The sequence below is a fragment of the Sceloporus occidentalis genome, unplaced genomic scaffold (assembly GCF_023333645.1).
Source record: "Sceloporus occidentalis isolate IW3139 unplaced genomic scaffold, rSceOcc1.0.p SCAF_10, whole genome shotgun sequence".
Classification (NCBI taxonomy): Eukaryota; Metazoa; Chordata; class Lepidosauria; order Squamata; family Phrynosomatidae; genus Sceloporus; species Sceloporus occidentalis.
This window is the reverse complement of record NW_028316990.1, coordinates 37,048,787-37,070,830: the sequence shown is the minus strand read 5'-3', so window position 1 is coordinate 37,070,830 and position 22,044 is coordinate 37,048,787. Positions and strand designations below refer to the sequence as shown.

The 22,044-nt window shown below is 45.1% G+C and overlaps 1 protein-coding gene across 2 annotated transcripts; it reads right to left on the bottom strand.

The window, feature by feature from the left end:
* Positions 1-981: 981 nt before the first annotated feature.
* On the bottom strand, positions 982-19,724 carry MICALL2 (MICAL like 2). Of its 2 annotated transcripts, XM_089540599.1 has the most exons (18): positions 19,225-19,724; positions 18,737-18,924; positions 14,343-14,391; positions 12,473-12,614; positions 10,871-11,049; positions 10,435-10,559; positions 9,126-9,845; positions 8,248-8,513; positions 7,983-8,055; positions 7,588-7,718; positions 6,765-6,917; positions 5,795-5,859; positions 5,146-5,269; positions 3,003-3,093; positions 2,422-2,495; positions 1,902-2,016; positions 1,730-1,776; positions 982-1,431 (listed from the first exon to the last, which is right to left on the bottom strand). In XM_089540599.1, exons 2-18 carry the CDS (start codon positions 18,877-18,879, stop codon positions 1,352-1,354), a joined length of 2,577 nt encoding a protein of 858 aa, XP_089396725.1. In that variant the 5' UTR covers positions 18,880-18,924; positions 19,225-19,724; the 3' UTR covers positions 982-1,351. The 2 variants fall into 2 exon arrangements, with proteins under 2 accessions (XP_089396725.1, XP_089396727.1); XM_089540601.1 differs by lacking the exons at positions 18,737-18,924; positions 19,225-19,724 and adding an exon at positions 16,789-16,824.
* Between the last annotated feature and the right edge of the window lie 2,320 nt (positions 19,725-22,044).

Here is a 22,044-nt window from a genome sequence, read left to right as displayed (position 1 = left end):
AAGGCTGAAGGTTGTTTGGTGTGAGGACCAGATGATGGCCGAGACTGGGCAAGAGTGGAGAAACATGCTTGGAGAACCATACAAGATGGAGGTGCCAATGCAGGTTGCTGGTCCAAAAGCTGGAGAGGGTTCCTCTGCCTTTAATGGTACATCATTCCTTTAGGGGTTTCTTCAAAAACAGCAATAACATCAGCTACAGAGGAAGGCAATAGCAACCTCCCTCTGAACAAATCTTGCCAAGAAAACGTCATGATTGGTTCACTTTAGGGTTGCCGTAAATCGGAAGTGACTTGAAGCCACACAACAGTCCCAAATGGTCATAGTTCCAAGCTGTGGTGTCACCCTACAAAACCCTTAAAGACTGGATCAGACCCACAACTGCCTAACCTTCAGAACAAGGCATATAATATACACAGACACACACCATATATATATATTATTGATGTTGTTGCCTATCCAAAGCAGGGGAGGCCAACTGCGATGGAGCGAGGGCCTATTTTCTAGTCCTGGAGCTCTGGGGGCAATGTCACCTAGAGAAACTGAGGACTCTGATAAGAGACGTTTTATTTGAAGACGTTTCTGGCTTCCTTCCTGAACTTGAGAAACTGGAAGCTGGAGCAGCAGAGGGACTCTCAAGTTGTCCTGGCATTTTAAAAGGATGTGGTTTTGGATGTTAAATACTGCAGCCTACATAAGATGAGTTGCAAGCTTTTGGGGAAAGGAAAGTCCGGAGATTCTGAGGGCCACAAAAAAGTGCTTAGAGGACCCATATGGCCACAAAACAACACCTCACCCACATCTACAATCATGAAATTCATGGGTACCTCAGGGATCAACTTTTCCAACCCCACACCATGCAAGAATAGGCTTCTTTCTCCCTTCCATTTCCAAAGCAAAGTGGGTCAAACTCAAAAAAAGCGGAGCAAACACCATCTCATCCCTGCCACTTTTACAAAGCCATTTTTAAAAACCAGTCGCCAATTAAATCATTCTCGATTTAATAGAAAGAAGTGCAAAAATAAAAGTCCATCAAGGCTCACTGTATACACACATTTACACACTTTGTTGCTGTCATTAAAACGGAGACATACACTCCCACCCCATGATACTAACTATGTTCTGGTTTCAACACACTTCCTGAGTTGCAAAAAGAAACAGCCAATGCTTTGGGTGAAAGAGATTTCTTGAGAGCTCAGCTGCCACCTTGTGGGCCGAAAGTTGTGTTGCCACTGTGTGCTCCACAAGAGTTGTGATTTCCTTAAACAAACCAACCCCAGGGCGATTCCAGTTGTCCATGAATCATTAAGCCTCTAGGAATGCAAGGGCTGAGATCCGGTCCCTTTTTCTTGGTTTAAGTCTTGGTTTTCAGGATTCTGAACAAGCCAAACTTGGTTTTCTTCTTTTCACTTTCCGGAGTGCTGCGGGGACCGTCTTCGGAGGAAAACGAAAAAAGGAGGGAGATAAATCATTTTAAAAGTGTAATTTTTAAAATAAATTGTCATCATCAGATTGACATGTCTCACGAAAAATGAAAGTTTGGGGAAATATGTAAATAACTGCGAACTAGTAAAATATCTAAGTACTGTAACATGTGGGGAGCAATGTCGATTATTGGTTTTGAAGGTTAATATAAGAGACTATTTTATGTGTGTGTGTATTGTATTTGAAATTATCTTTTTACCAAGATAGACTAAAATCTTCACATGCAATTAATTGGGTCATTAATTACCAAGCTTCTGGATCATGGTCGCCAATACCTCATCTTCCTCCCGCTCCCTAAGGAAAGAAAGAGGGTCAAAAAGTGGGATCCTTAGAGGTGCTACAAGATCCCTTTGCATAATATCTAGTGGGAAAGAGATCCTAGGTACCACTTTTTGGTTTCCCCTCCCGCAAAGTCCTACCTGAGTCGGTCTTCATCCAGGTCTTCCACGATTTTGTTCCGGTCTTCGACGGTCTCCAGGTACAGCTTGAGCAGCTCTTCTTCGCGGGTTTTCTCCCTGGGCGTCTTCAGAGAATCTGCACAAGAGTGGAAATGCCGACCATAGACGTCATTTCTGGGAAAGGCTCTCTCGAAACAGGTGCTGGCGGTTGGGGGGATTTTCAAACAGCAGAGAAGGACTAGCCCAAGGTGGAAACCTGAGCATGGTTACTATCCCACTTGCTCCCACTACTTCCAACAAGGCTACAATAAATTGCACAAGATCATATGCATCTTATTATTGCTACACAGATGTCGGTGGTTAAGTCTGCAGGAACAGGAGGCCTGCTCTAAAGTGGAGACTCAGTTTTTCCTTCAAGGTAATGGGCTTAAGAGCCAGGGCACATGCCTTGTCTTGCCATTGCTTCCCTGAAAAATGTCTCAACTGATGATGAGAAAACCAGAATCCTCAAGGCACCCCATAGACAAGGCGGGAGACCCACCGGATTTGCTCATGAGGGTCCGCAGCTCCGTCTCGATGGCCCACTGCTTCTCCTCCAGCTTCTGTTGATTCATCCTGGTTGTTTCCAAAGAGAAGAAACAGAGTAGGTCAATGAGGGTAGAGATTCGCACACAGAGCTCCCATGACAACTTTCATGCAGTACAACGACTGACCACTAGAGGGAGTCGCATTGCTTCCTACAGCCTCAGCTTGGAACCATTTGAGCTAATCCATTGGCGCTAATTCGGAAATCAATTTGTTAAGCATCCGCCGTTCCAGCAAAATAATATAAAACTCATTCATGACATTTGTTGTTAATGCTGTGTAAACAACGCATTCGTTTTAAATTAAAATCGACCCAAATGACTGGAAAAGATGGCTGTCCCTACCCCCCAACTGACATTCCCCCTCCCAGCAATGAATTAAAATAACATGAAATGCTAATCGTTGCTCGGCTTGTTAGTATGGCGGACATGTTACGATCTAAATAGCGGCTCCACCAGAAAAATGTGGCCGGATCCAATCGACCAGCAACGTTTCCAAGCCCAGGATAATGGGAGAAAGACTTCCGGCTTTGCTCACTTGTGCATCAGCTCCGACTCTCGCCGCAGTAAGAGCTGTTTTTCATGGATCAGCTTGAACCACTCCACCATCAAGGCATCCTCCGTATCATCTGGAAGACAAGACCAAAGAAAACCTAAAGAACGGGTGGGGAAAGTGGGGTACACAGACCATAAGTGGCCCCCAAATCCCACTCCAGTGGCTCTCAAATGTCCCCCCCTAAAAGCCTCTGAACACAAAGCAAATTGTTATACAGTGGGCCCTTGGTGTCCATTGGGGTTTGGTTCCAGAAACCCCATGGACCTCTTGTAGCTATGTTCTGGTGCCACAAATAATAATAATAACAACAACAATTATTATTATTATTATTATTATTATTATTATTATTATCCTGCCTCTCCCTATGGATCGAGGCGGGTTACAGTAAAACATAAAAACACACAATACAATTAACATCAACATTGCACAATCCCCCAATCCTCCACTATCAACATAATAATGACAATCAAATGATGGTTAACATAGTTAAAATAATTAAAACAGTTTAAAATTACTATTTCCAGAATTGTATTGGGTACCTTGCATTTGTGTTGTGTATTGCATTGAGCCATGGACAGTTAAAAGTGGTGTCGAACCAGATTATTGCTGCCATGCGCATGCAGCCAAAGTCCCCCAAAGCATGCAGAAATGTAACCAGGAGTAAACCTCTCCCTGGCACCCTGAAATGTCCGTGTTTTCCCTCTGAGTCCTTCTCAAAATGGCAGCCAAAAGGAACATTTCCAGCTGCCATTTTGAGAAGAATTGTGGTGAAGAGAGAAGTCTTTGGCAACACCGTCAGGGGAAGGTATGACCCATGGGAGGTTGGGCAAATGCCAGTGCAGTCATCCCTCCACATTTGTGGCTTTGACTTTGGCGGATTTGATTATTCACGGAGTTCTCTCTAGGAATCTCTAAGTCCTCCAATGCAGCTCTTCTGGAATTTGACCATAGAGTAATGCTGGAGGACCTAGGGATTCCTAGAGAAACCACTTCTTTAGGCATTTGTAGGTCCTCCAGCACAGTTCTATGGTCAAATTCCCATAAGAGTTGCACCAAAGATTCCTAGGAAAGTGTTCTCTTGGTTGTAAAACCTACTGGTTTCTTATTTGCGGTTTTCCCACTTTCATGGGGTCTGGAGCCCCGAAACCCAACGAATGTGGAGTACTCACTGTACTTAGGCATCTCAGCATTGCAAAGACCTGTAGTTTTAGGGGAAGACCACTAAAGACGTTTTGCATTAAGGACCTGGGAGGAATTGCAGCTTATTACTTTCCTCCTCCCTTCAATTTTTTAACTTTAAGGAATCACTCTAGAGGTTTGCTGTCCAAATTTGGCAGAAAACTACTTCCCATGCAAAAGGTCCATAATCAATTCGCTCCTTCTAGTTACGTATCAATAGCCGATATCGTGTTAATTAAAGTAATTGTAAGTACCTTTAAGCTGCATCAACGGATCATACGTGTAAACTTAAGAATAAATTCATCAATGCTAATTGGGAGGTTTTAATTTGTTAATAGTGACGGGGGAGTTTGAAGGAATTCAATAACAGTGTCTTTAAAAATCAATTTCAGCTCATTTTTAAATCTGATTTTCACGCGTGTAGCACATGTTCACAACTAGAAAAACTAGCACTAGCACAGGTCCCATCCACACTGCGGAAATAATTCAGATTGAGACCGCTTTAACTCTCCCGGCTCAGTGCTAGGAAATTCTGGGAACTGTAGTTTTGTGAGGCATTTAGACTTCGCTGTCGAGAGACCTCTAGTGCTACAATAAACTACAATGCCCAGGATTCCCTAGCACTGAGCTAAGACAGTTAAAGCGGTCTCAGATTGGATTATTTCTGCAGTGTGGACTGGACCTCTGTATAAAATGACAGAATCAAGGTGTGCTTTTTGGAACATATGCGCTCGCATATGTACATAGGGAAAACAATGGCTTGGATGCTTCTGATTTTAATGCTGAGTTGTATAGCTTTACTCTTCAGGATCTTGTCTAGATCCTTCATAGCTGCCCTCCCCATTCCTGATTTCTTGACTGTGGTCTCTGTTCTGATCAATGTTTGATCCAAGGTATAGGAAATGAGAAAAATGGGACCCCAACGCATCCTCATGGTCCTCCTTACCTCCTTCGCAGCCCCGAAGTTGCTTCTCCAAGTCTACTCCTTTGAGCTCCAGCCTGTCCAGGTCTTTCTCAATCCGCCGGACCTCTCTCTGGATCTCTTCCTCCGGGATGTAGTCCGGATGGAGCTAAGGATGAACGAAAAGTTATGTTATGGCCATTGCACCTAATACTAACATTAGCAGGGCACGCAGTAACATTGCCAGCCATATGGATGCTGACAGTACTACCAATACTACAAGTAAGACTACAAAGTTGCTACCAGATACCTTTGCACATAGTTTCCTTTGTAGAGAGAAAAGTGCGTTCAAAGCTGTGGTCTTGTAAAACTATAATTGTCTGTTGTACCAACGGAGCAAATAGTGCTAATGCTGCTAGTAATATTATTACCAGTTTTACTAGCAATACAGGTAGTATTAATGCTACTGGTAATACTAATACTACTTTCAGGGTATAGCAGGTGGTTTTTCCTTTACCCCTTTTACACTCACGACAACCCTGCAACCTTGGATGGGTGCCTCAGTCTATCATATGGTAGGGAGGGCCAACCCCATCTGGGGCTACCTTTGGCCCCAAGCAATTTGAACCAGTCAAAAGATGCAGCCAAGTCCTTCCACCCCACTTTACGCATCCCACTTTACTCACAGCCGTACCTTTGATGGAGACACCACCGGTTTGCTTGGATGCTTCTGAAAGGTTCTCGGAGAGGATGGTCTCACTAGGAAGAAGAGAGAGTGGAATAGAGAAATCATTTAAGACTATTGATTCCAGCAATGTTCTTGTTCTTCTTATACAGACCTGTTTTGGAATTAAAACCAGTCTGTCATCAAGAACTGGAGAGAGGCTGCATCTGCACTGCAGAAAGAATGCATTTTGACACCACTTTAACTGCCATGGCTCAATACTGTGGAATTCTGTCAATCTGTACTTTTGTGAGATTTGTAGCCTTCTCAATAATTATTATTATTGTTAGCCGCCTCACTCTGCTTGGAGAGGGGGAATACAAATAATAATAATAATAATAATAAGTCAGAGAGCTCTTGTGCCACAAACTACAAACCCCAGGATTCCACACCCTTGAGCCATGGCAGCTAAAGCAGTGTCAAACTGCATTATTTCTACAGTGCAGATGCGGCCAGAGAGAGGGGGGGAAAACAGCAAGGCCTTTTTCCTATTGTCCATCATGCTTGTGAAATTCCCTCCTTCCCAAACCTTGGGGAAAATTCTTTTTGGATTACAACTCCCAGTATCCCCCAAAATGGTTTGCCCAGGATAGCTGGGGTATCTGGGAGTGTCGAAGTCTGACTAAACGCACATCCCTATGCAATGGATGCAGGTGACTTTCCATCATGGAGAGTGAACTATTTTCTCTCTTTAGGTATGTGAAGATCTGCACTTTTTTAAATTCCTTGCTGTTGTTTTGGGGGGAAATCCAACAAAACTGGGGGATGGAGACAGGTATATCTCTCTCCAAGGTCCTCTGGGGTCTAATGGGGACCCCAAATCTGCAAAAGGTCCCCTACTCTTGCATTAGATTGCTTCTCTTTCTTATTGTATTTGTAGATTTTGTGGCTCCTAAACTTTTTTTTGGTATGTACATTAATATTAAAATATGCAGAATACCTGGTGCAACAGCTCTTTTAGGAATGCTTGGCACCTCCAACGTCTGCTTCGCTGAAGGATCTTCCCATTGCTGCTTGGCTTTCTGCCATCCGCTGGAAACATCCACACGAGCCACCAGAAGCTTTTTCTTTGGGGTCGGATCGGATGGCGGCACTGCAACGGAAAAGCAATGGAAACGAACAGTGTGATACACTATGAAAGAAAAGTTTATTGCCATCAAAGAGTGACACCGTTTTGGAGAGAACAGAATGGTATATGGTGATATGCCACCAGTGTCAATCCTAGATAAAAGCAAACAGCTAAAACAAGTTAAAGAGACATGCATGGATATTTGTTGGGTGTTGCTGTTGTGTGCCTTCCAGTCATTTCCGACTTATGGCAACCCTATCACAGGGTTTTCTTGGCAAGATTTGTTCACAAGGGGTTTGCCATTGACATCCGCTGAGGCTGAGAAAGTGACTTGGCTAAGGTCACCCATTGGGTTTTACATGGCCGAGCCGGGATTTGAAACCTGATCTCCAGTCATCATCCAACATTCAAACCACTATGCCTGCATGGATATACATACCTACTAAAATCTCTAGTGTAATAACATTTGAAAGGGGGAAAGCCCAATATATGAAACCCACTGGGTGACCTTAGCCAAGGCACACTGTCTGAGCCTCAGAGGATGGTAAGGATAACTCTACTTCTGAAGAAACTTGCCAAGAAAGCCCCATCACCTTAGGGTTGCCATAAGTCGGGAAGGCGCACAACAAGAACAATAAAATTATCATTCCTGCTATTTATTGTTCATAATTGCTTTTCAGCAAGCTGTCCGTACCAATGTCCTGAACAGCTGGGGAGGGCACTGGCTTTCTATCATCCTGGGTAGGTTTCAGGGCTATGTTGATCACTGTCTTGTGGACTTCGGTAGGTTTCGGAGCAATCTTGGCCTCACCTTGGCTGGAAAATCTGCAGAAAGAAGGAGACATTTCATCAACGTTGCATGACGAGAAAAGCAGAATGGAGCAGCAAGGCTGTAAATGTTTTCTGCTTTTCCCCTCAATGGAAGGAAAGGGTGATTTTAGCAGTTTGTGGACGCCGAGCCACTGAACTTGTGGCATCAAGTCAGCACTCAAAAAGTTTCGGATTTTGGAGCATTGCAGATTTTGGATTTTCATATCAGGGATGCTCAATCTGTCTTGCTGAATAAAACTAATCTGCAGCTAGACTCACTTGTTGGCCACTGGTTTCAATCTCGACCTCCAGTCTGCGGGATTTTCTGATTTCTCTTCTGTAGCACTTACACCTAGATGCAAGAGATATTTTTAATAAGGATAAAAGTTTTGGGCCAAAAAACAAATTCATTTCTTTTCAAGGGATGTGGCCTCAAAGGTTCTCTAGGGGTCTAGTGCAGCCCCCAACTCCCCTGCTCCAACTGGTCCAAATATCCCCAACTGACCACCCTTGATCAACCAACAGAGCCATGGCTGCTTCTTACCTTTAGTAACCTTAATGTCCACTTTATGTCCGGTGTTGGCACTTTGGCCATTGGCCACCTTGACTTGGATCTGGGTGGCTGTCCTGATTCCTGGTCTGTTACCTGGATCTTGGACCAAAGATTCAACCCCACGTGGAGTTCCCAGTGGATCCCTCCGTGGTTTTTCCGTGGCAGAGAGCACTCCTGCAGGCCTTGAGATCTCACCCGTCGGGAGGTTCTTGGTCTCAAGATGCTGCAAGCCAGAAGGGGCAGGAGTTGGTTTGCCACTGTAGACAGGGAAAGGGATGTTAGTGCCTCAGCCATGTGTCAAGTACTTGGTGTATCTCAACCAAGTACGTCCCTGGTTCAAAAATCCACACACCAGTGGCAATATCTGGGTCATGAAGTCGAAAGTTTTCATGGTCGGCATCCATAGTTTTTTGTGAGTTTTTCGGGGTATGTGGCCATGTTCTAGAAGAGTTTATTCCTGATGTTCATCTTAAGAGATGCCAGCCACAGATGCTGGTGAAATGTCAGGAATAAACTCTTCTAGAACATGGCCACATAGCCCCAAAAACCCACGAAAATCTAATATTTGGGTTATTGCCTCTGCTCCAGGTTTTAGTTTGAATGTTACAAGAGCTGGTCCAAAGGTGCCCAAATCTATCCCTAAAATAAGCCTAGCAGAGTTCTCCTTTATAAAGTTTGGGCTAATACCCAGAGTTGATTTACTGCTCCTACTGACCTGGAAGTCACAAGCCACCACCTGTGAGGCCTGCGATGCATTGCGGCAAAGAAAAAGTGCACACAGATCCAGGCACAGATTTATTTATTAGCACAGACGTTTGAGACCTGTGCACATGTTCAAACATGGTGAAACAGAAATATGAAGTACTTACCTGGCGGTGCCCAAACTTGCAGGTTTGTTGGTAGATGGCTGTGGTGTCGGTAATGCATTCAAAAGAATATTTCGTGCTTGGTCTTTCTCATTGCTGTTTGCATTGCTCCCCGGTCCAGAGAACGATGTTCTCCCAGTTACCTGAGATGGATTGAAAGGAGTGCTTTGACTTTTCATTGGTTCTGTTTTATCCACAGTTAGAGGAGAAGGATTTAAAGGAGTGCCTCGACTTTTAATGGGTTCTGTTTTATCCACAGTTAGAGGAGAGGCCTGGAAAAACTTCTCCCGGGCTTGTTGCGTTTTGGCTGATGACGGTGTCCAATTGGAAGAGAAAGGAGAGGCGGTTGTATTTTCACAGCGACCCGATTTATTCCCTTTATTCATTTCTGACCAACGCGAACCTGGGTTTGCAGCTACTGAGACGGATTTATGATGCTCAAAATTGGAGCGTTCCTGAACGGGTGCTTTCACAGCATCGTTGCTCTGAGGAGCCTGGCTTGGTTTTCGAGATTCCTGCTCTGGCTTCTTAGATTCAACCTCTTTCAACCATGGAGTAGATGGGGGACGGGCTGGTTTATTTTCTCCAAGGACGTTCCTTGTGTTGACATGCAAGGAATTCTGGAGATGTGTCGGTTCTTCATGCTGGTTACAGATGAAAGTCCCTGGATCATTCCCAACTTTGTAGTTTCCAGACTTGAGGGTATTGGAGCACTGTTTGCACCTGAGGCAAAATTGCAGACAAAAGAATTAAAACTTAACCCTCTCAACACACTGATGTTGTTGTGCGCCTTCAAGCTGATTTGTGGCCACCCTAATACCAACTTATCATGGGGTTTTCTTGTCAAGATATGTTCAGAGGAGGTTTGCCATTGCTTTCGCCTGAGGCTGAGAGTATGTGACTTGCCCAAGATCACCTAGTAGTAGGTTTCATGGCTGAGCAGGGAATCGAACCCTGGTCTCCAGAGTCATAGAAATGAGATCCATGGGATTACCATGAGTCCAGATCAACACAAGGGCAGTTAACAACAGCAAACAATTCTCTAACTTATGGAATTCTTGGATTCTCCTATGGAAATTTTGGTTTCCCAAGCAGTTTGACATCACTTTAACTTCCATGGCTCAATACTATGGACTTCTGGGATCTGTAGTTCAGTGGGGCACCAGAGCACTCTGACAAGGGAAGGCTAAATATCTCCTAAAACAACTGATCCCAGAATCCCATAGCACTGAGCCATTGAATTTAAATGGTGCCAAACCACTTTATTTCTGCAGTGTGGCTATGCCCCAGGTCTTTCTCTGGAGGTCTATACCTGAAGCAATTTCGGTGATAAAGTTTCCCATCCATCAAGAGACGCTGGACCAGGTGGACATGGTCTCCACAGATTGCGCAGCTGCTGCTTCGCAGGTTTGCATTTTCGGCTAAGACGCGTCTTTTCTGGGGGAAAACAGAAACAATGTAAGAGTACTGAAAGTAAGAGCCAAACTGCTGCATCTATTAGAAGGTCTACCCAATGAAAGAGCTGGACTAGCTGGACTTCTCTGGTTGGCCATCAACTCTTCTGCATTTGGGGTTTTTCTCAGCTGGATTTCTTCCTTTCCTCTAAAGGTCTAAAAGTGTAATTGGCCCATCATTCTTCAAAATGATTGCCATTTTGAGTCAATGGCAATAGACATCCTCCCACTTCCACATTTAACTTCAACTTGCAAGGCCAAAACCCAACCAAACAAAAAAAGACGACTCCTTACTGCCTCCACTGGAGCGTTTTCCTTCCCTTTCAGGGCCGGGTTTGTCTTCGGCTCAGACGGCACATGAACTGGGGATGGCTTGGGAGGGGATGGAGATACTGGCTCAGGAACAACCTTCTTCCCCGCAGGCTCCTCGCTGGAGATGGAAGGAGAGCGTTTGACCCCAGCCATCCCTCCAACTGTGGAGGAAGAAATGCATACACATTTGCAAGAAGTAACCAAAGAGGTGGATCAGTGTGGCTGACTTTGAGCTGCATCCGCACTGCAGAATCAGCGCAGCTTGACAACACTTTAACTGCCATGGTAAAATGATATGGAATTTTGGGATTTGTAGTTTGTTGTAACACCAGAGCTCTCTGACAGAGAAGGCTAAATATCTCACAAGACTACAAATGCCAGAATTTCATAGCATTGAGTGTGACTCAGAGGGTTTCCATGCCCAAACATGGATTTGAACGCTAGTCTCCAAAGTCAAATTGCTAACTCCTTGTTTCATAAATCTTGGTGCCTTTCCCTCCACAAAACCCTCAGCAGCAGTCTACAATGCATGAAAAGTGACATTTACAGCAACATGTTGTAAGTGAAGTCCTAAAACTGAGAGGTCACCATTGACAAGAGTTCAGAGGGCGCATTCTTTGCACGCTGCGGTTCTGGAAAAAAGACATACTCAAGCCATAGTTACAACTGCAACCCAATCCCTCTGGAAGACCCCAGAGGGCATTAAAACCAGGAGGGCTTTGCTGTTGTCTTTAGCTGCAGACTCTTTCTTTCTTTGTTTGTTTCATTAAACAATGTGGTGAAACGGTTCCCTTGGGAATCGAAGGAAAGACACCCAAACTGGCAAAGATCCCAACTTTTTTCAGAGGAAACGCTAGCCCATTTGTCTTTGTTTGGGCATTTCTGGAGACAGCTTTTGAGAGATGGAACAAAGAATGCAAGGGCAAAGAGCAGAGAGAAAGTTTCACAAGACTGGATATTCTGCTCTTTGGAGCAACATTTTAAAAGCCAGAGTGGGGAGAACAGCAACAGAGCGGGTTGCATACCAACAGTCCCAGAAACAGCTTAAAATGTTCAACAAGTGATCCAAACTTTGCAGGACAGAGAACATGTGCGGGTGCATGAATCGTCCACTTTGCTCCTGCTGCAAATGCTGGGGTCTCAAATCCCCATTTATATTCCTCATTCTTAGTATAAGAGGACATTATTGCAACAGGCCATATAGTCACCTTGGCACAGGTGAGCTCAAACATGAAGCAGCACGGATGACTCTAGCATTTGAGGCCCTATGAGATTCCCTATTCATGGAACAACATCATTTGCTTTTTGTCCTTATGAAAGAATCAAAACAAGATCACATAGTCAGGCAACTTCCAAACTTCCAACACTCTGGACCAGCTGCGGACCATATCAGCCTTTTCTGGGGTGCATTGACATTGTAGAATTAATGCAGTTTGACACCACTTTAACTGCTGTAGCTCCATCCCTGGAATCTTGGGATTTGTAGTTTTACAAGGACTTTAGCCTTCTCTGCCAAAAAGTGCTGGCTGGTGTGCCACAAAACTACAAAGATTCTTTTACAAAACAAAACAAAACCATACTCACTTGGGGACCTGCCATGGAAATAGTTATAATACTGGGACACGTAAGTAAGGATGCTCAGTCTGTCTGGTACTTTGAGAGCCACCATATCTTCAGCGTCCAGCAAGGCTGGGATCCCCAGCTCTCTCTCCGCTACTTTAAAAGCCTATAGGATGCAGAGGAGATAAGATGACATCGGGTATGTTTTCCTTAAACTAAGATGATAAGATGGCTGGCATGTAAAGCCAAAGCTATGGTTTGAAAAAATGGTGTGTTACAATGTTTGCCTTTTGCATGTCACGTTAAGCCAGGAATCTTGGCTTAATAAGGCTAAATGTGAACAAGGAACATAAGCATTCATTCTTCATTTCATGCAGGTAGGTAAACACACCAAAAAGGGGACCATTTTATATATCATCAAAACCAGAGGCTACGGTTAAATGCACCCCAACAAGCCAAGATTTGTAAGCAAATAACCTGGTTTAAAGCTAGTGTATGAATCCTGGCTTTTTTTGGCACATGTAACCACAATCCTAGCTTTAGGTATCACAGAAAGCTAACCCCATTCCTGGTTCATGTACCTACGTGCTCAAAGTTGGAAGCAAACAACCATTTTCATACCCCTTTAGTAAGCTATACATGCTTAGAAAGTAAAGTGTTCAGCATCTGCAGCTCCTTCCTCCTGCAGGACTGGAAGGGTTTGAAAAAGTTACTTTTCCAAAACATTCTCCCAGGAATGTTCTTTGAAGAAGGCAAGACGAGAATGCAATCAGGGAATCTTCAGCAGCCAAAGCAAAGGCAATCTCTGCATTCTGCAGGCCATCTTTTTTGCAACGGAAGGAAGGCTGGGCTATTCCACGTTCCAGGCACGCATCCCACGCTTGGCTTCCTGGAGTCAGCACAGAGCCGATGGGTGGTCCGAATGCCGTTCCCTTTTGGAAACATCTGCCGCACACTCTCACATCTGCACAGTGAAGCCCTTTCAAAAGCATCCAGGGGATCGCACACTCCAAAATCCAGTCAACATGAAGAGCAAACTGGGCAGTGAGATCCAGTTTCCAAAACAAAAAAGAAGAGAACCAGGAATGCAATGCACCCATATGTTGCAAGGGGCCAAAATCCTACTTGCAGATGGTCCAAACGGTCCATCTCCTCCTATGTTGCTGTGTTGCTAATGTTCTTCAAAACCCACCTCACAGGGTTGTTGTGGGGATAAAAGAGTACAAAAAAGCTGCAATGAAGGCCTTATGCCAGATTGCTCAGCCTTGATAATTTTGTACCACTACCATATTCATTGGTACTGTGAATAGGCAATGCTGATATCACTAACACTGAGGAATAGACATGGCTTACCAATAGCTTTCCCTCTATTCAAATTGACCATGCTGAAACTCTCCCAGAACCTGTTTTTCCAGAATCCAGCCTCAGACAGCAAAAGGTTATTTCTGCACTGAGCGCAGTAAGCACACTTTCACAGTCATGTCTCCAAAAAAGGGAACCAATTTTTGATCCAAGCCTTTATTTTATGCAACAGCAGGTCAGGGGAGCTGCAGCCTCCAGTTCGGCTGGAGGCCCATGGAGAGCAAGCGTTCACCCAATGGCACCAAACGGCTATCCCATCTATAAAACGGGTGCAGCCAGAGGCAAATGCAGACAAGAGACTTTAAAAAAGCAACCTTCCAGTACAGCTGATCACACAGAATTCTTAACAAGGATTAAGTCTGTTGCCTTTACAGCCGCTCGCTGTTTATATTTACGGTCTGTTAGTTCCGGTCTAATCTATCTGGGGCCAAAGTGTGTTCAGAGGAAGGGACAGGCAGGGAGACACCCTGGAGGCATACGGCATCCGATGATATCAGAGCAGGAAGTACAAGCGGGGAAAAAGCTTACTTACCAGTTGGTTGTTTTCATAGACATTTTCTTTGTGAAGAGCGCTGAAGTTTCTGAATGAGAAGAAAAAGAGAAGGGGGTTTGTGCCAATCGAAATGGACCAGGCAACGTCACTCATTCGCTAGACTTTCTCACTCCCTCTCTCCACTTTAAACCCATAAGGATGAAATTAATGCTGCTGTTAGCTGCTATTATTAAAATCCCCATAATGCCCCTCTCCTTGGAAAAACTCCCATAATGCCCCTGCTCCTGGATTAACACTTTGTGGAGGCGTCCTTTCAAAGGCACCAGTGTGGCTGGTGAACCAAATAAGAAGTTGGGAAACAGAGTTATACGCATCGTATTCTCCAAGAGTCGTCCTAAAATGTTGCATACCAAGATTGTCTAATTAAAACAATAATAATTGTAAGCCGCTCTGAGAGCCTCTAGGGCAGATACACTTCTGCCATGCTAGGTTCGTGGCCACGCAGGTCCCATTTTTCATCTGTGAAATGTTTGAGAGTATCCTCAAAAGGATAAGAAGAATACTCATTTGATATGTGATGCTGGAGAAGGGTTCTGAGGATACCATGGACAGCCAAACAGTCAAACAAATGGGCACCAGAACAGATCAAGCCTGAATTCTCCTTGTAATCCAAGTTGATCAGACTGACGCTGTTGTACTTTGGCCACATCATAAGAAGGCATGGATTGCTGGAAAAGGCAATAATGCTAGGAAAAGTAGAAGGTAATAGAAAGAGAGGAGGACCACATGCCAGATGGATAGACTATGGTAAGATATGAATTTACAGGACCTAAGCAGAGCAGTGGAGGATAGCAGGTCTAATAGATGTCTTATCCATGGGATGGCCATGAGTTGGGACTGACTCAAGGGCCGTTGACGACAACAACAACAATCCTCTAAAGCAGTGCTTCTCAATCTTCCTAATGCCATGACACCTCATGTTGTGGTGACCCCAACCATAAAATTGCAGTGTCTCAGTTCGTAAGACCATTGGAAATATGTGTTTTCCGATGGTCTTAAGTGACCCCCAAAGGGATCACGACCCACAGGTTGAAAACCGCTGCTCTAAAGGCACCAGATCCTATTTGATCTTGGAAGCTAAGCAGGGTCAGCCCTGGAATTCAAAGATATAGCCATATTAGTCTGTGGAACTGGTACATAGAGAGATCTTGTAGCACCTTTCAGTTAGTCTCAAGGCTGCTACAAGATCTCTTTACGTACAGGGTCAGCCTTGGTTAGGACTTGCACAGGAAACCGCCAATGAATCCTGGGTGCAGTAGGCTATATTTCAGAGGAAGGAACTGGCAAAACTATCTCTGAGTATTCCTTGTCTAAGAAAACCCCATGATGTTCATAGAGTTGCTATAAGTCGACAGGCAACTTGAAGGCACATACACACCCACATGGTAATGTAATGTAAACAGTAATGTGTCCCATGCTCTATGACAGTCCATGGAGGGGGTGGAGGGTCCACATTGGAAAGCACTGGACCCAATGAGCTCAGAGGCATTTTCCACTAAGGCTTGAGGGAAGTGTGAGTCAGCTGTGAATGAGTAAGGCATTGCTGGGACATGTTTTCTCCAAGACGTCTCCAATGGGCAAAAGGGAGACGCTGCTACCTAGGAGCCAAGAAACCATCTGACCTTTGCTCTGGACTTCCCCAGAACAAGACTTGAAAGCAAATTGTCAGCAGCAGATGCATAAAATAATCCTCCCGAAAGTCATTTAGGAGCCTGGCTCTTGCTTTCCTTTTCATTTTCTTATCCTAAGCCTTGCCACCTTTATGACTGGGGATGGCCTTTCACGTCAACAGCAACCTTGTCTGTGCAAACTGAAACCTAACTGGGAAACGCACAGCCAAGCAACACCTGAGATAGCAAAAGTTATGAAAGAGGAACAACAGACAAACCAAGGAAAGCTGCAGCAGGTTGCTTTTGCCTGAGCCTACTGGGAAGGGACATATTCTGTCCACTTTTCTTCTTCCTGATGACTTCACTGAGTGCAAACTTTTTTTGCACTTTGAACTCAGACTGCTGCCAGACTGCAAAGATAAAGCAGTTTAACACCGCTTCTAACTGCCATGGCTTAATGGAAGTCAAAAGGAAAACATACAAGGAGGAAATAACAGCAGCAGCACTGAAAATAATTTATGTATACAATCGTAGAATTGGAATTGCTCCCAAGGGCCATCTATATATACATCCAAGGGCCGTTGTATGTCCCTGCTATTCAAGAGCATAGAACCAAAGCACACCTGAAAGTTGCAAAAGGAAGTGAATGCTGTATTGTTCACTTAGTGTCTAAAACTAGAAAAGATTCCCCCCCCTCCAGGCTTGCAGTGTGTCCCCTAATAACACACTCACACCATCTCTGAAATGAGGACAGAAACAAAGAACTCCTTCATCGCTCCCTTTGCACACCAGACTTCTCTGTCGTGACGCGATACCTGTTGCGTGCACAATGCATGCATATGTTGAACTGTCTCAGATGTTCTGTGCAACAGACTTTTCTCGCATGACATAATGTCCCCTTGTCACTTCCTTCCATGTGACCGGTTTTCAATGAAGCAAGCAGCAGGGAGTGGGAAGGATCAACAGCCCAGGAGCCTGAACATTTGCAAACAGTGCGGCTTTCTTCCAGCCCTGCCTTATCATTCCCTTCCGCCTTCGGCCACCAGCATCAGGCCTTTGGCTTAGTGCTGATAAAGGTGGAGAAACTTTGTTGGGGCTCCAGCATTTCTTAACCTCATCATAGCTCAACAGACTCAATCTTCCTTACAAGACTTTGCAGCTAGATACTGAGTGTCATGGAAAAAGTTTATCTTCTCCCTGAAATGCTACCTTTCTATAAGCAGGGATTTACTTCTTTATTGGAGGGAGGTCCATTCGATCATATCAAGTTGTACAAAAAAAACCCTGTGAACTGACACAGTTCGCCACTTCCAAAGGAATCAGGCCTTTTTTTAATATAAGCATTGTGGTTGCATGCCTTCAAGTCCTTTCCGACTTATGGCAACCCTATCATGGGGTTTTCTTGGCAAGATTTGAATCCTGGCTCAGCCATGGAAACCCATGTCTAAGAAAACCCCAGGAAATTCATGGAGTCATCATAACCTGACAAGCAACTTGAAGGCGCATGCGTGTGCACGCGCACACACACAAACCTACTTGACAACCACATAAAAGGCCTGGGCAAACAAGAACGTTTCCTGGCCAAACAAGACCATTTTCACTTGGAGCCAAAAGAATAACATAGGAGTTTATCACACGAGGACAACTGGAAGTGTAAATGGGGTTTAACCTGTGAAAATTGTGCATTCACGATTAAGATTTTCACACAACATTGTGATTAAAGTACCATTATTTTGGGAATATCCTGCGAAAATTGTGCAATTGCAATAAAGTTTTTCGCACGATGTCACAATCAAAAGAGATTAAAGCACCATTAACCCAGGAATAACCAGACAATAAACAGCAACAAATCATTCCCGTGAATGATTTGTTGCTGTTTATTGCTTTGTTATTCCTGGGATAATGACTGCTGTGTATGAAAATCTTAATTGCAGTTTAATAGTAATTGCATGATTTTCACGGGCTAAATCCCGTTTAAACTTTCAATTTTCCTCCTTGTGATAAACGCTATAGTTTTCCTCCAGTACCTGCTATTCAGAGGTATACTGCAACTGAACATGGCAGTGAGAAAGGTTGATTGAATCGGGGGAAAGGCAGTAGGGTATATAGTAGGTGTTTGAACACTTCTTGCTCCAACTTCACCCCAACTTCAGGGGATGTGTCAGCCACCACCAATACTGGCATACCTGGCAAGGCTGTTGTGAGATAATTTATTTGAGATATATCTGTATGCCTCGCAATATCAAAATCAGAAAATCATAGAGTTGGAAGGGTCCCCAGAGGCCATCAGTTCCAACCCTCTGCTCAGTGCAGGATCTCCAGCTAAAACAACCCCATGTCTGAAGTACCCAGCCTTCAAAGTTATACTGCTCTAGAACATGGAGATCCCCGCTTTACTTCTCACCAACAGTTCAGTCCTCCAGGAATTAGTCCTAATTCAGTGTGATGTAGAGGTTTGTGTGTTGGGCTATGACTCTAAGAACCATGGTTCGATTCCCAGCTCAGCCATGAAACCAAGGCTGACCTTGGGCGAGTTACATGCTCTCAGCCTCAGGCAAACCTCCTCTGAACCAGTCTTGTCAAGGAAACTCCATAACAGAGTCACCGAAAGTTGGAAACGACTTGGAAGACACATGACAACAACAACAACAACAGTGGTCATCACCACAATATCCCACCAGTGTAGTAGCTATCACCACAACTTTTGGTCAACCTCTTCATGCCCAGAGTCCCTAAGTACACCCTGTCACACCTGGCACTCACATGAGATCCGGCCTGTGGCGATGAAGGATGGCACAGAAGGCCAAGCCGTCCCGGAAGGAGGTGGTCATGTTGGTGATGCTGACGTCTTTGTAGCCTTCACACTGTTGCTTACACCACAGCTGGAGGGCTTTGGTGGCTGACATCTTGTCTTGTCTTGGGAGGAATGGGAAGTCGACCAAAGAGGGGGGCTGGATAACAACAGGAGACAATGATGGAGGGCAGTGAAGAAAAATGAATTACAGCAGGGAGAGAGAAAGACCCTCATCCCAGGCTCTGGACTCTGGAAAGGGATAGGGGAGGAAGCTGATGAATAACACTAGTGAGAAGATGGAGAGATGTTTGTAGGTAGAGGATCAGGAAGGGGAACCAGAAAGAGAGAGTATGCATGGAAAAATGAAAGCCCCTCACCCAAACCTCTGAGCTGCTGGAAGGAGTTAAGTGAGGAAGCTGATGGATAAGTATATATATGGAGAAACAGAGACTCTCACCTAAGCCTCTGAGCTGCTGGAAAAGGCAGGAGGGAAGAAGCTGGGGGTCTCCCCAAAAGGCTGGCTGGTCCTCGCAGTCCACCGTTGTCCACAGAGGCCAAGTTGTCCTTCTCTTCCCAAGCCTCTTCCCAAGTGCTCCAAGTTTCTGGCTTCCAAGGAGGAGGACCCAGAAGGCGCAAACTCCATCCGAGCCCCAGGAGGGCGGCTAAGGAGGAGGAGGGGGGCTTTGGGGTCTGCCCATTTCCCTCTCTCTCCGAGGATGGAGCTCCAGGGTCAAGAGGGGCTCGGGGGCAGGAGAGGGAGACCTTCCCCCCAGGAGGCCATCCGGGCCAAGGGGGCCTTCAGATCAACCAGAAAAAGGCGGCCAAAACTGTGCGCAAAGTTGGAGCCCCTCTGTGCGTAAAGGCGCAAAGGGACCTCTCCAAAGAGGCAACCAGGCTTCCCTCCCCCCAAGGAAGCCCTCCTCGGCCCCGGCGCCTCTTCCCAGCTTCGGAAGGGATCTGGAGGAAGGAGGAGGAAAACTCCCAGGCGGAGGCAAGGCGAAGCCAATGGCCGGGATCCGGAGCCCAAGCGGGGCGGAGAAAGGGCCGTCCCAGTCAGCCCTCCGCCTCCGATGGAAAGCGGGAAGGATGCCCAGAGCGCTAGTCCGGACGGAGAAGGGCAAAGGCATCTTTTGGAGCACTTGGGGGACCCACTCCGAGAGAGAAGCAGGGAGCATCATGAGCTCAAGCTAAAGGATCTTGGAGCATCTTGGAGGCTAACTGAAAGAGAGAAGAGCAAAGGGATCTTGGAGCACCTTTGGGACTCACTCAACGAAGGAAGGTGGGAGCAGGAGGCTCATGCAAAGGGATCCTGGCTGTAACACCTTGCAGACTAGCTGAAAGAAAGCAGTTGGGAGCATGAGCTCAATCTAAGGGATCTTGGGGCACCTTTGCTCATGCAAAGGGATCCTGGCTGTAACACCTTGCAGACTAGCTGAAAGAAAGCAGTTGGGAGCATGAGCTCAATCTAAGGGCTCTTGGAGCACCTTTGCTCATGCAAAGGGATATTGGAGCACCTTGGAGACTAGCTGAAAGAAAAGAGTTGGGAGCACGAAGCTCATGCTAAGGGATCTTGTCGCACCTTTGCCATTCATTCCAAGCTCAAACTTTTCCGCATGGTTTACTGCAGACATCCTGCTTCATTGCAACATCACAAGTCTGTTTTAGTGGAAGCCTCAGAGGATGGCCATGGCAAAACCCCCACTGAAGAAACTTGCCAAGAAAATCCCATGATAGGTTCACCTTGGGGTTGTCATAAGTCAGAAATGACTTGAGGGCACATAACATCAACAAATAGAGAGAGGGATGCTTTTTTAAAGGAGAGGTGATGGTTTGGGCTTATCCACTTTTCCTTGTTCTTTTTTCCAGTCTGCAAATACTCAGAGATTTTGGAGGCAGCTGCTGTTTACACTGCCTGTAGTAGGCAGGCACACATTCATACAGTAGGATTGCCTACAGTAAAATCCCATTCTTTCTCAGCTCAACCATTTCTGCATTGTTTACAGCAGATACACTGCTGCTATTCAACCCTCCTTCGCCATTCTCCCAATGCCAATGCTTTCCAAAGTCCAGTTAGACCGAGGATGAGGAGGAAAATGGAGGTGTAAAAAAGACTTTGTAAAAAGCAGCTCCTTTGTCAGAGGCTTTGTTCACTGAGGTCGGCCTGTGCAATAAAATCGATCTCGAACCATTTAAAATTTAAAACAATAACATATCAGTTAGCCAATAACATATCGGTTAAATCTAAAAGCAAATGCAACCATGTCAGAAGTTTAAAAGATTGTTTGCTTTCCTTTGCTGCAAAAAAGATGCCTCTTGGTGAGCTTGATTTTAATGAAATTCCAGGTGAGCAAAGGGAGGTTATACATCTAATGAATAAATAAATGGACACGGGTGGCGGAAAGAACCATTCCATTATCAAGGTTTTTGGGGATGTGGCCGCTTCAGCTGTTGTTGGCAGCTGAATAACGGTTGCGTGTTTGTTTTCAGCTTCCGTATTCATTGGAAATGTTCTCTTGTTTTACAGATAACAACGCTCCCTGTTTCCGCCCCCTCCCCAAAATATAAGCATCTGTTCTTGGCTCAGCTAAGTAAAGCTGTGCTTAAATGTCAGCAGAGGCAATTCAAATCTCAGGTCAAGACCTCCTGAAAGATGAAAAATGTTCAGTACATCTGGTCCAAAACAATTTATGGGTTTTTTGTTAGTTTAAAAATAAATCTCGCTGAAGAACCCTTGTTACCCAAGCGACTTGTCTTCTCCTTATGTGATCTGTTCAGAACCAGAGGTCTCCGTGAGAAGTTCATTTGGTGCCATGCCTCTTGAGATCCAACCCACAGGGACCATAGTGTGGTGGCACTCACTTTGTGGAACATTGGCACCAAAAAATAGCATTCAGGGCTGTTAATGAGCGTTACAAAAACAAATGAAAGCAGGACTGAGCAGGGCTGTGACTCTCCAATGGTTGTTTGAGTGCAGTCCCCAGTGGTGGATCCCATGTGCAGCTCAAAGCCATTGAAGAGCCCATTCCATGAGGGTGAGATTTACCAGGTTATCTCATCAATGGACAGGTGAGTCACAGGCGTTTGCTCACTGCTGTCTGACTTATTGGTATCAAGAGACCATGATTCTCATGTGTGAATGAATGATCAAATCACCCTCAAAGGAATTCCCACATCACATGCTCAGCTTTTAGCAACAGTGCACAGATTTGGGTGAGAATCATCAAGCATGACCCCAATGGACTCATGAGGAATTTACACATGCTGGCAATGGCAAAGC